The 13,361-nt window shown below is 47.9% G+C and overlaps 1 protein-coding gene across 5 annotated transcripts in view; it reads right to left on the bottom strand.

Moving 5' to 3' along the window:
* Window positions 1–13,361, bottom strand: part of Zfhx3 (zinc finger homeobox 3) — a 287,724-nt gene that overhangs the window by 25,650 nt on the left and 248,713 nt on the right. For all 5 annotated transcript variants that reach the window (XM_031341363.1, XM_031341364.1, XM_031341361.1 and 2 more), the window contains 2 exons: window positions 522–655; window positions 172–372 (listed from right to left, as the gene is read on the bottom strand). In XM_031341363.1, coding sequence (XP_031197223.1) covers window positions 172–372; window positions 522–655 — 335 coding nt within the window. The remainder of the gene's footprint in view (window positions 1–171; window positions 373–521; window positions 656–13,361) is intronic.

The following is a 13,361-nucleotide window of genomic DNA, read 5'->3' as shown; positions in this document are numbered from 1 at the left end:
GGGGGGGTGGCAGTAAAACCTCAGCCACAGAGCAGAGATGACTTTCGAACACTGACGGTTCTACACCAGCTTTCTGGACCAACAGACATTTCTTGATGATGTTACAACTGCATGACTTTTGACCCCTGAAGGAAGAAAAGCCCCACAGGGTCCTCGTCTGGGCTGGCTTACCGTCATAATGAGCTTCTCCACGCAGTCAGGTGCCACGCTGTGGAGGTGGGTGAGGTGCAGCTGGAGGTGGATCTTGTTGTTGAGCATGTCTTGGCACAGGGGACAGCGGAGCATAGGCTGTACCGAGTGCTGTGTCATGGCGTGCACCCGGAGCCGGTTCACGTCAGCATTGCTATACTTGCAGTAGGGACACTGGTACATCTGTGGGGACACACCCGTCACTCTGACTCAGATGTCTGACCCCCTCCCTTGGGAAGCTGTGCCTTCCCAAGACCCAGTCACCCCAAAGTTCATCATTCCCCATCACTATCTACCACACTCCCCCATCACAGCAGACCCTCAGGCCTCACCTGCTCAGATTTGATCTCCTCCGATGCTTTTGGCCTCTTCGAAGAAAGCGGAGTCTCAGAGCTACCTGGGAAGGAGGTGCGTTTGGTGGCTGCAGGGGAATCCGTCAACTCCTTCTCTGCCTGACTGGATGACGCTGAAAGAAAAAAAGCAGAAGATGCACTATAGTAGCCAGCCTGGGCCAGCTCAAGGAGACTTTGTGCTGGATAAGGATCACTGATATTACAGGGGCTTCCTAAGATGTCCAAAGTCACAAAGAATGACTTACTACGCATGCTAAGAAAGCAGCATCTATTTCTCCCCACAAGGCTAACCCCATGAATTCCTGTTACTCCCTTAACAACTGAATGTCTGACAGAGACAGGAAAGAAATGCAGTGAAAGGCCCTGGTGTGGGCTGGCGAGATGGCTCAGCGGTTAAGAGCACTGACTGGTCTTTCAAAGGTCCTGAGTTCAAATCCCAGCAACCACATGGTGGCTCACAACCACCCGTAATGAGATCTAATGCCCTCTTCTGGTGTGTCTGAAGACAGCTACTGTGTACTTATTCATAATAATAAATAAATCTTAAAAAAATAAATAAATAAAAAGGCCCTGGTGTTAGCTTATCTCTTCTTCTAATTTCCCATTGTCTAAACATAGCTTTAGCTTGCCCTATTATATGGGGTTGGGGAGAGAAGCTGGGCAGGTGGCAAAGTCTCGCAGAACACTTCCCGGGCATGAGTAGCAGCACACTGCTCTGCAGACCTGAACAACTGTGTGCTCCCAACTTTATCGTTCTACCTCTTGGAATCGCAACAGCCAAGCAGGCTCAGTGGAAGTCTAGGTACTGACCTTAACCTGTTATAAACTTACATCTGGGTTCAGCAGTTGGATCTCTGCTAAGAAATAACTGAGGAGTGGGACTAGGCAGGGCTGTGGATCCAAGTCAGAACCGAGGCATGTGTAAGGGCTTTAGAGCCGGTGATAAGAGGGAAGCTCCTTTCCTGCTTACAAACCATTCTTCCTGTTGCCCTTAGCTGCACTGCCAAAAGCCAGAACAAGTCCCTCCCAAACCATGTATGTGAAGGGGCACGTGAGGTTTGGGTACCACACAGTAGGGACAGAAGGGCTGGCAGAAGGATTGGCAGGAAGCACAGAGAGGGACAGAGGATGTCTTGGTGAGGATGTAACCAGGCTGATGGTTGAATGGGGAGAGGAGGGGATGCTCTAGTGTAGAGAGATTCCTGTGTGGTTGGGTTTGCTTGCCTAATCCTCCTTGCCAACTAAGGACTGAGTTTTCGTTTTAGATTCGAAACTCCACTTTCCTGGAATGTTGCTTAGAGCAATAAGGAAATAACAAAAACAAACACAAGGCAGAACAAAAATGCCAGGAATCCTTATTCACTGAGGGTGGTGTGTGTGTGTGAATTATTACGTCCATTATAGAACCCAATTAGGAGGCTCCTCATGGGGCTTGTCACTCCTCATCCAAGAACTCCACACCCAAGGCACTTGTATCCCAGTATTTTTTTTTTTTTTTTTTTTTTTTTTTTTTTTTTTTTTTGCTGCTCTGTTCACTATAGTAAAGAAATGGAACCAACCTAGCCGTCCATTAATAGGCAAGTGAACATGAAAGATATGGTGTAGATATAAAATGGAAATGCTGCTCAGCTCGAACGAAAATGAACTTGCAAACTTTACAAGCGGGGAAAAAAAAAAAAAGAATGGATTTAGAATATACAATATTAAGCAAAGTCGCCCAATCTCGGACACAAAGGAAGAAACTATATGTTTTTCCTTACATGCAGATCCTAGCCTGTAATGTATACACACATATTAATAAACATATGTGCAGGCACAGGGCAAGGAGAACAAGAAAGATGCCTGCTAAGTGACAAGGAAGATGGGGGAGGGGCAGGGAAAGGCCCCATGGATCACAGGTGAGGACATAAAGCCAACCTTGTCTGCTTCTAACTCTGCTGTGGGCGTCTGAGGCCTTTGTAGTGACTGGGAGTGTAAAAACACAGTCATAGACAGGGTAAGACTGGCGCACAGCCGAAAGCTTTAGGATGGCTGCTCTCATTGTAGGAAGTTCACAGATGCGCATGGGGTGGATCTGGGCAAGCGCTGGTTTGAGCGGCTTGCTTGTAGCTGCTGATGCTCTTACATTTGAAAACTCTTGAAAATAGTTTTGTTAAAGCAAAAAAAAAACTGAAAAAAAAACTTTATTGCCGCTGTTAATTTAGCTCGGCGTTAAGCATCCATTTCAGAAAGCTCAAGTTTCACTCAATGGTAAATCAGGTTTCTGCCTCAGTCTGTCTGTCATCTGACATGTATTTCCATTTTGTATTCGACTTTGAAACTGGTTCTGCTGCAGATCCCAAGGTGCTGTCAGTATGAGTGAGTATACTTTCTTAAAAGTTTTCATTATACTACATTTTTCTTTAACTGGTGTGTGTGTGTGTGTGTGTGTGAGATATGCTTACACTCATGTACACACACATATGGGACGATCAGAGGGTAATTTGTTAGAGTTTGTTCCCACACCGCCCATCACGTGGGGCCTGAGTTTTGAACTCGGTTGTGAGGTTTGGATGCAATTGCCTTTACTCCCTGAACTGTGTACTTTAATGATCAATAGTTCGAGAAAATAAATTTTATTCATTAAAATCATAGGGCCATAATTTTTTTTTCCTGAATTGCCAAATACAAGAACTATTCCAGGAAGTTAACGCTCTTCCCAGAATACATACTTTGTGATCTTTAACCCTTCTATCTTGGTAACTTGGTCTCCTTAAGTTTGCAGGGCATCTATTATTTAAAAAGTACAAGCGCAGGCACATTCTACACAGACCCCTCCCCTCCTCCCGACACAGATTCATAACAGTATTTTAATCTGTCTCAGATCGACTTCAAACCCATTTCAGCCTTAATAGGAGTTACTCCTTCTCCCTTGAAAGGTGATAGGTGATGGGTGGATATTTAATTGATGGACTGGCTGCTGATTAACTAGGTGCTACGACATTTGAGACCAGTTCCCCCACAGCACACTTCCCATCTCCTGGCCCCCCATCACAAATGATCACATGACCCTCAGTCTCAGGACTCTGGAGTGCCGTGGTCCTGGCATGAGCACTTCCACGGCTCCGAGTGCTCCCTCTGCCCCGAGCAGGCTTCTTATTTTCCACATGTTATTTCTTCAAGTGGATGCCAGGGACAGGGTGAGCGGAAGCTGCCAAGGATGCTCTCTCTTCAGGCTTACTCGCTGTCCACCCACTGGAGTGTGGCTGACCTCCCACACCCTCAAAAGAAAACTGGCTGTCCATAGTGTCTCATGAGCTCCTTCCCATTCCACACTAGAGTTCTAACTGGCTGGATCCTGAGCAGGTATTGTGGAGGCAAATGTTAGCTGCTATGCATTTGTGGGTACAGTAGTCCCATGAGATACTGCTTTGCTTTGGCCTCATACCAGGAAATCTACAGCCAGCACAAATGAAGAGTCAAAGGCAGCCGTGGTGGTGGTGATGATGATGATGATGATGATGATGTGCTAACAAAGGACATGAAGTTGTGAGGGATGGGGAGATGGAGGTGTGGATCTTGGAGGAGCTAAGGGAATTGGGGGAGTTAAGGGAGAATACCACCCAAACATTGTGTGAAATTCCCAGAGAATTAACAGAACTATTTTTAAGGCTTCATTGTTCCAAATTATCCTGCCTGCTCCCCTACTTCCACGGTGCTAGGCATCAAGTTAGGCTCAGTGCTTACTGTAGGGAATGGGAGAGCCACCTGCACCCTCTTACAGCAGAGGCAACCAAGGTGCAGGTTCTCTCACTGGTGCCCATTCCGCCCAGTCCTGTGTTTGCTATAGGACAATGGCACTGTCCACTAAAGGCCTCTGTCACGTGCCACGACTGTCTGGCGACTGTTTGGGTGCTCAGCAGCCTGAATGAAGGGCCTGGGAGGGAGGCTGAGATCACCCAAGCCATCTCAGTCTCTCAGAACTGAGAAGCAAACACAACACCAGCTTCCTGGTGGGGTGGGAATTCTACTCTCCTCCTCCAATAGCAAGGCAGGAAGCCCATCGAGGTGGCAGAGGTGAGAATTCTGGTATCTAAATAAAGCCACTATTCTTTCCGCCTTGCATGGTGAGGCGGAATCTCTATTGCCTTTCTCCCCGCAACAAAACTCCAGCTGCTTTTGGATTCTAAAGTCCTTTTGCCACTGTGAGTTAAGGAGCCATCACAAAGTGTTTAAAAAGTAAAAACAAAATAAGACACAGCAACACAAACAAACAACAAACCCGCACACCGGCTTGCTCATTCCTCTGTCTTCCCAGAAACACAGCAGCCCAGCTGTGTCTGTCATACCATACCCACTCAGACTTCCAGGTGCTCAGACTTCCAGGTTCATCTCCCTGCTACCCAGGACGACTTAACGTTGTTATTTAAGAAAATCTGTGCAGAAGTGAACATTAGACCCTCCGTAGTGCACCAATTCCTTTATTATTATATTTGATTTAAAGTGCCATTTTGTATAGTCACACAGTCTCCAGCATTTCCCTGGGAGGTGGGAAGACTGCTTGCTCCTCACAGTTAAGTCAGATGAATCCGGCACTAGCCCCTCCCTCCCTTGCTGGACCTCGGACGTTAAATCCAATCCCTGGCAAATCAGCGTAAGGATCCTTTGTATAATTTCTGCACGTGAGCCAACAGTTCTCCACCGGCGGGCTGGGTAACCATATAGATTGGGAGCCATGGGGTTTTCTCTGAATGACTTCAAAAGGGTCCACAGCCTTGAAATCCATTTCTACCCGACTCCTGCCAATGGGGTGGCAAGGGCACCAGGAGGAAGTACTGTGGTTTTCTGCTGGGGAGAATTTCTCGACTCTTATCTTAAAACTCTGGAGGAGGGATATCACAGTACTGAAAACACCATTTACAAAAACCGATTACTGGTCACTCTAGGTCTTCTTATGATGTCAGGACAGTGAAGAGGCAGCAGATGTGCCACGGAAACCAGACATAGCTTAAGTAGCCAGTGCCTGCAATCTTTGCACTAAATCAGCAACAAAGTCAAAAAGTACCTGAAGCCACGTTTATAGTAATGATTAAATGGAGTGGGAACAACCCAGGCAGCTACTCATGGAGACACAGCTACTCGGAAAGGCTGAAGCAGGAGGGCTTCTTTGCGGGTTCCAGGCCAGCTTGGGCAACCTAGCCAGAAATTTGTCACAAACAAAGCACTGGAGATCAGCTCAGGGTTGGAGTGCTTGCCTAGCATGTGCCAGACACTGAGTTCAATCCCTAAGACTCAGGGTGGGGTTGAGGAGACAAACAAGCAGAAACTAGGTATTAGACAGCAGGGCGTGGTACAGTGAGGGACGGTATAGCCATTCCTTTGTGTGCTATAGATACTAAAATGATAGCTATGCGAAACCGGAAATACAAATCAGAAGCGATTTGTCCATTAGGCTCTGTTATGGACAGGTAAACTGTGTGCACTGATGGGGGAGACAGAAGAAAGGGATTATCATATTAGGTAACAGCATTGTGGGTAATTTTCTAAGTTCACCAGGTAACTACATTATTTTAAATATTATAATTAACTGGCTTAGCATTTAAGTTCGGCTGTCCATGAAAAGTGGGTATTTGGACCCATGCTGTGCAGAACCTCAGGGGGTAAATATTTTTTAAACTTTGCTGCTTAAGGCTGTCCCTCCAACCCCACTCCTGCCACCTTTGGCAGGTATGCCATAGGAAAATCCGTTAAGTCTCAATGAGTCTTCCACAGGCAACATGCTGGGCTCCCAGCAAGGCAAAGGTGTCAAAATGTGGTGCGGAGTCAAGGGAAGGTGTGCATGGCAAGAGGCACGCTATCTAAGGCACTGTGAATGAGCTATTGTGACTGTGCAAAGCTTGGCAGAATCCCTACTGGGTCCTAACAGGACATGTATAGATTCTGTAGTTAAGAGGGCACGCGTATAGACTCTGCAGTTAGCAGTCTGCTGTCCAGCGTAACACAGCGGGGAGCAGCCTGTTGCTGTTACAGAGTTCAGAAGAATTTCTGGAGCTTGGCTTCCAGGGTGCTGATCTGCTATATCCTCCTAAATTGTGGAGGGTTGGCCGTTAAAACTAACAAGGACGAAGGCGGACCCGACGCCTGTTTCTCCGTCTGATGCCATGAGATGCCGCTATACTTTCAGGGGAAAGAAACATGGCTGTCCGTGCGTGACTTCTTTAGTGGGGGAAACCACTTTTGAATGGAGACATCAATCTTTATATATACTCTGACCTGCGCACAGGTCTGTCTGGCCAGTATCTAACTTCTAAAAATAATCATCAGGGAGGTTTATCAGTTATTTGTAATTAGTAGTAAGCTAGTCCTCCTCTTCTCATCAGAATTAACAGGGGAGAGAAGAGAGCTCCTCTGAATTCACGCAAATTTGCTTATACTTCCCTTCCTTCCTCTTGTCTTTCTCCTCTTGGAGACAGGGTCTCTCTATGTGGTCCTGGCCATCCTAGAGCTCTCTATGTAGACCTGGCTGGCCTTGAACTCATGGAGATCCCTCTGCTTCCCCAAGTGGTGGGATTAAAGCCCTGTGCCACCATGCCCAGCGCTGGCTTGCAGTTTTCAATAAAAGGTTTTATGGTGTTTAAACACATCTGTTACTAAGAACAGCAGCATCCATAGGGCTTCTGGAGTGTGGTGGGAGAATGGTATCTAAAATGGTGGTCTCTAAAACTCACATGGAAACCCTTCCTCCAGAACCAATTCCTACCGAACCTCCATCTCCACTCACAAATTCTGAACCCGGGTCACTGAAAATTGACAGCAAAGGGAGTTGTAGGTAAGTCCCCATTGGACTGCAGATGGCACAGCATGTGCCTCTTTCCAGCCATGTGGTGCTGAAGCCAAGCGGGGGGTGGGGGGGCTGCTGCCTTGGGGGAAATGTGGAGAAACACTAGAAACTGAGCGAAAGAAACCTTGAGGTCCCAGTTTCCCACTTCCTCAAGACATCAGAAAGGATATCCCCTTGCAATCTAAGGATACCAATCTGAGTAGAATTAATTTCTGGGTTCCCATGGAAAGTTCCTCTTCCTATCACTTTAGCCAGTGGTGGGGCTGTGGGCATGGTGGACGATAGGCTTTGAGCCAAAGATATGACCTTGGGAAGATCCTGAGTAGAGTGAGCCGTCCGTGTCACTTGGAAGTTCCTTCTCCATTGCCCATCTTGGTGCTATGTCCCTTGAAGGTGATATTTACCGATGTATTGTGTTTCTTCCTTTGTGGGGTCCTGGGGTGAGCCCACTGAGGGCTAGGGATAACTGACTGACATTTGATACTTGTAGAGAGTCCAGAAGCACCACACCACCCCCACTTCTTCTTAACAACAGACTCTTAGCTAAAGCACCGCTGACAGCCCCTCCATCTGAACTTCCATCTCCCAAACCAGCAACATAATGGAGGAGCCAATTAAATGATTATTAATTCATGTTACTTTCCGTAAGCCAGGGGTTCTCATCGCCTTGCATTCCGTAAACCAGCTTGCCACCTGCCCCAGAAATTTACAGCAATCTTTTTTATCTATCTCATTGACTAAGTGGAGATTTTTTTTTTCTCACACAACTTCACGTTAGAGTGTTTGAGTTGGGATGGTTACCCCAGCACACGGCACAGGTGTTTCGGTGGCTCTGAAAATGGCCTGTTCAGCTCAAGGTTCTCCTTAAGAGAAAAGTGAGGCATTGTGCTCTTTCCCTCGGGTCTTCTCCCTCAGCTTCTCGCAGACTTCCAACTCCCTCACAGCAGCATGAGCGCAGTGTTTCCAGAAAGACTTTGTGATCTTCGTACTGTCGATGTGAGCGGAGTTAATCTTGGCATTTGCTTGTAGTTCCTTCCCTGGGGGACAAGCTGGGCTATCTGGCTCTGTTCTTGTAGAGCTACTGCAACTTGATAAGTGGCCAGAGATCTGGCTAAATTCTCTTCCTCTGTTAGTACAGAGGACAACATTCTTTTAAAGAGTCTGCTTTGCTGCCAACTGTCTCTAGGCGTGCATGGTCTCAGCCCACCTCCAGCCAGGCACTTAGAGATGCTTCAGGGAGGTTTTGGAGAGACCTCAGTGAACAGAAGCAGGCTTCTGAGCACACAGCAGGGGAGGGTCTACACACACCTGTAAGAACTGCCGCTTCTCCTCCATGCCTGAGCCTAGCCTAGTGAGGCATCTCCTTGAGAGTGGCACCTCAGGTCGTACTGCTTGGGACATCTCTAGAAAGCATACTCGGTAGGCCATCCGCCCCAGAGTAGAAGATGATGCCCACACTGATCTGGCATGCCATGCAGCTCTTACGTTGACTTTTTGTTTCTAGAAAGACTTTTTCAAAGAAAATTTCAGTTATGGATGGGCATAACTGTTACTTAAAGAGGTTAATTTTCCTCTACCAGCTCGGCTACAAACAAGACGGGCTGGAGCTTGGAACACCCAGACATTCTCGGCCATCATTGTTTGCCCTTGCATCCTGAAATAAGGACTGGTTTGCAAGAGGCTTTGAGAAGAGTGCAGAAGAGTGAAAAAGGCAAGGAAGTGTTACTTATTAGCTGTGCTCACTGGAGAATCTCCCAGACTCTCATTGTGACACTGTCCCTATGGCCACCACCTTCCGACCTAACTCTCATTGTCATCTATGGTGTGATGTGCCCAGGCTAAGCATCTGTGTCTCTTGTAGGCACATCCCTATCTTTGGTCAAATTCAGTTCTCTCTGGTCTAGAAGGGGTTCTGGACTTGGCCTATAAATAAAGAAATGGCTCTTGCTTTTTTGTCTCCGGGGTTGCAGTCTCGGGTCCTAGAACTCCAGAGGGTGTCTGAATTCCTTGCAGGGCACCCTGAATGCTGACTGCAGGCCCACCCACAAGAGGCTCTGATTCTGTAGGTCTGAGTCAGAGAATGCGCTGCCAGTGAGTTCCCCAGTGAGGCAGGCGGTCCAACGGAACACACTTGGAGAAGAGCTACCTGGTCAGCGCCTGTTGTCACTGGTAGGAGTCATAACACGCTCTGCTCTAACTTGAATTTAAGTTAAAGAGCCCCAAAAGCATGGGCAGACCTGCCAGTCCACTTTCCAGTGACTCAAAGACTTGGAACTTTTAGCTTAATTGGGGAAGAAAAGAGACAGGCCCTGGTCTCCAAGCCAAGATGTCTCTAGCCAGAGGTGAAGGACTATACCCAGTTGTCCCTCAGGAAACCTACTCAATCTAAAAGCAAATACAGACATGTGTTCAAAGCCAGGAATCTAGAAAGCATCACCTCTCTGCATTTGTTCTGTCTGCTGTGTAATCCAGAATGATGGGTTTCTTGTCTTGAGAAATCTCTTTCTTCCCATAGGTCTTGGAGAACCTCAAGGGAAACCAGGCAAAACCTGTGTGCTCTTCCCGCTTTTCCCAAAGGAGCAGTGTTGACATCCTGCCCTTTGCACCAGCAATCAGTACTAGCCAAAGTCCCCACAACTTTGACCTTGGGAAGATGAACAGATTCATGCTGGCTTCTGTCTGCACAAGTCTGTCTCTGGGAGTGCGGACTGGGCGGTAGGTATCCCAAGCTGTGAGGTCATTGTCTCCCCAGTTTAAGTTGCCTCTCTGGGGAGGACTGGAAGCCTCATGGTTGAATGTTGGACCCGTGCTGACTGGAGGATGCTGGCTGCTGCTTGCTGTGCAGCTTTGAGGAGAAAACAGTACTAGGTTCTACATCCAAGGCATCAATCTGCTGCCCTAATTCCTTTTTGAAATATGCATAAAGATGCTAAACAACGCTGATTGGAGCTCCCAAAAGGACATCTCGAGTTTCCAAATGCAAGACACCTTGCTCTCTCTGTGTCAGACTTGTGAATGAACCACCAGTCAAAACAGCCACCACCTCATTTAGACCAGCTTTGTCTGGCTGTCTGACTATTTAATACCTTCTAAGCACTGGTTGCCACCATCAGACTAGCACGTGCTGGAACTTGAGGCCTGAGAACTATTCCTGACTGCTTAGTATTCATTCAGAAAACCTCCCCTGCCTCTGGCCACAGAGTATCCTGTCCCCACCCTGGCTTTATACATGCTGCTTGCTGCTGTGGCCACAGGCAGAGGAGGCAGTCAGCTCTGGACTCACCATGCTCCCCTCTGGTTTCACGACATGACTAAAATGATGGTGAACTTGGAGCAAGCAGAGGTGGAGTCACGCAGGGCACGCATCACTGACGCGCGCCACTGATCTCAGCATTCGGGAGGCCAAGGCAGGAGACTCACAAGTTCATCGCTAGTCTGGGTTACAAAGTAAGACACTGCCTCAAAAAAGCTACAACAAACCAGCAAATGTTAAAAGGAAACACAAGCCATGGTGCAGGGCCAAAGGGAATTAATGGGAGCCCTTCAGTCCTCGTGGGCTCAACTGTCCTTTGGCGAAGCTAGGATCTATCTACTTTGGAACCTTGTGGGTTCCAAGCTAGCCTAGATCCCAGATATAGAACTCTAATCACACTCTCCCAATGGTTTCCTAGTTCAAGCCTAGCATCCTGGGTGGAGTTTTGACTGAATTTTATTAATGGAACCCCAGCAGTCTGGGAGTGTGCCCCTGACACAAAGACCCAAACGAAACTTTCCCTTGGCCTGACAATGCAGCTTTCTCCTCAGTCCTGGTGCAGCTTGGACAGAAAATGGAAATCACTCTTCCTTTTCCAGCACTGACTGGGAAGACTGGAAACATCTCCGTCAGCTGGTCATCCCCACCCAGCACAGAGAGTGCCAGGTCTGTACAGATGCTGAGCTGCTCCTGGGGTCTTCTGCTCACAGCATTCCCAAGGCCGAGAGGCCAAGTGACCAGTGCACAGTGCACAGGGGTCAGGTAGGGGTTCCCAAGCATCTTTTTTTGGAAGGTCAGAGACTCACGTTTTCCCCCCACGTGCCTTTTCCCTACCCTGGGCAGAGGTCCCTTGACAGGAAGTTACTAATCCTCACTGCCAGGGAGTAAGCCGCAGTAGTCAGCTTGGGGTGGGGTAGCACCAGTGAGGTGGAGGGGGTGTTGCTCGCGCCTCCATCAGATCCTGGCTGGGGGACCACTAGCGTTTGATCGACTGTGTTCAACTTGCAGTTTCCTCTACTCACAGGGCTTCCAGGAGCCCAGCAGAAGATGCAGCACATCTCAAGGTCTGGCATGCTGCAATGTCTTGGACACCTGCTACAATGGTTTCATTTTCAGAAATGAACGGGAGTTCCGGGAGCTGACAGGAGCCCACGTCGGGCTGTGAAACCCTATGTGACAGGAGAGCCCCTAGTTTTAGGCAAGCGGAAGCATCCTAAATTTACCTCCTTCTGTCCGGCAACATGAAACAGGGCTGAATGCCCCCAAAGAGTAAGTAGACTAGCTTTACATCTTGAAGTGCCTCATGCCATGCTAACTGACAGGTTCTTAGGGGCATTTCGGAGCAGTGCCGAGCAGCACTTAGCAGATGCTGTGTCGTCACTGCCTGTCACACACATGGCTGACAAGGATGTGATATCTTAAGAAGTACAGCATTGGCCATGTCTTCTCCATTCATCAAATAGTAAGAGCAAGTGGCCATGTTATATATGCTTCAGCTTGTAAGGCAGTGGATGGATGTCGGACCCAGGAGGTTAAAGAGCCTGCTTGGTGGGTCATGGAGAAAGTCAATCATAGCTCTGACACCCAGGAGTCCCTAATCTGCGGGACACAGCGCTCCAGCTGCAAATTCGAGGCGAAAGGGGACCCAAGGAGAACAGATGTGCCTAAGAAAAGTGATGTCCCAGGAGGCACTGGGGTATGTTTGAAAGAATCCTGCTAGGACTCAGAAGACCTTTACAAAAGCTGTGGCTCAGACAAGGCTCAGACGAGAGATGAACAGGGCCATGGCCTGAGAGTCCTAAGCACATCTACAGGGTTATCTGCCTAGGCCTGTGTGTACGCGTGCACATGTCTGCGGAGCCAAAGGATAACCTCGGGTGTTATTCTTCGGGCCCTGTCTTTCGCTGGCCTGCAAGGGCACCAAGTAAGCTAGCTAGCTACCCAGGAAATCCCGGGTATCCGCCTGCCTCCATCTCCCTGGAGCGCGGATTATAACTACAATAGCTCTAGCCAGCTTTTTAAAAACATGGGCGCAGAGGTTCCAACTCAGGCCCCTTGTACTCACAAAGCAAGCACTTGCTGGCTGAGTTACCAGCTATAAAGTATTTTCCACAGTGATGATGAAGGCCTACATTTACCTTCCATACTCCATTTACATAGCATGCCTCCAATCTTTACCTTAAGAGTAATTCTCGGGGCTGGAGAGATGGCTCAGCAGTTAAGAGCACTGACTGCTCCTCCAGAGGTCTCGAGTTCAATTCCCTGCAGCCAGATGGTGCCTCACAACCATGTGTAATGGAATCTAATGCCCTCTTCTGGTGTGTTTGAAGACAGAGACAGTGTACTCATATACATAAAATAAATCTTTAAAAAAAGAAAAAAAGAGTAGTTCTCTTTTCATTGTGCCATAATTGTCTTAATTACACATGACACTTCCTTTACAAAGTTTCTTACATGTTTTGCATGTCTACACACACACACATACACACACACACACATACACTCGTTCAGCTGATAGGGCCTTGGGTCTTATCACTTATGACCTAACAATATAAATTTTCAGAGCCAAGCTTTGGATTACTGGAATTTGGGCAAGTCTAGCTGTGTACCACACCCCATATCTATTTTTGCTTGCCAAAATAAAAATAGTTGATGGTCTGTTTTCAGTCCTGAGACAGAATTCTGCCTGCAATGACTGTGAGCAGCCAAGCTCTGCTAAAAGCAGTCTGGAAATGGCGGGGGGGGG

This window comes from Mastomys coucha, unplaced genomic scaffold (assembly GCF_008632895.1).
Source record: "Mastomys coucha isolate ucsf_1 unplaced genomic scaffold, UCSF_Mcou_1 pScaffold22, whole genome shotgun sequence".
NCBI classification, from domain to species: domain Eukaryota; kingdom Metazoa; phylum Chordata; class Mammalia; order Rodentia; family Muridae; genus Mastomys; species Mastomys coucha.
Note: the sequence above shows the minus strand (reverse complement) of the source record. Positions and strands in the feature narration are given on the sequence as shown.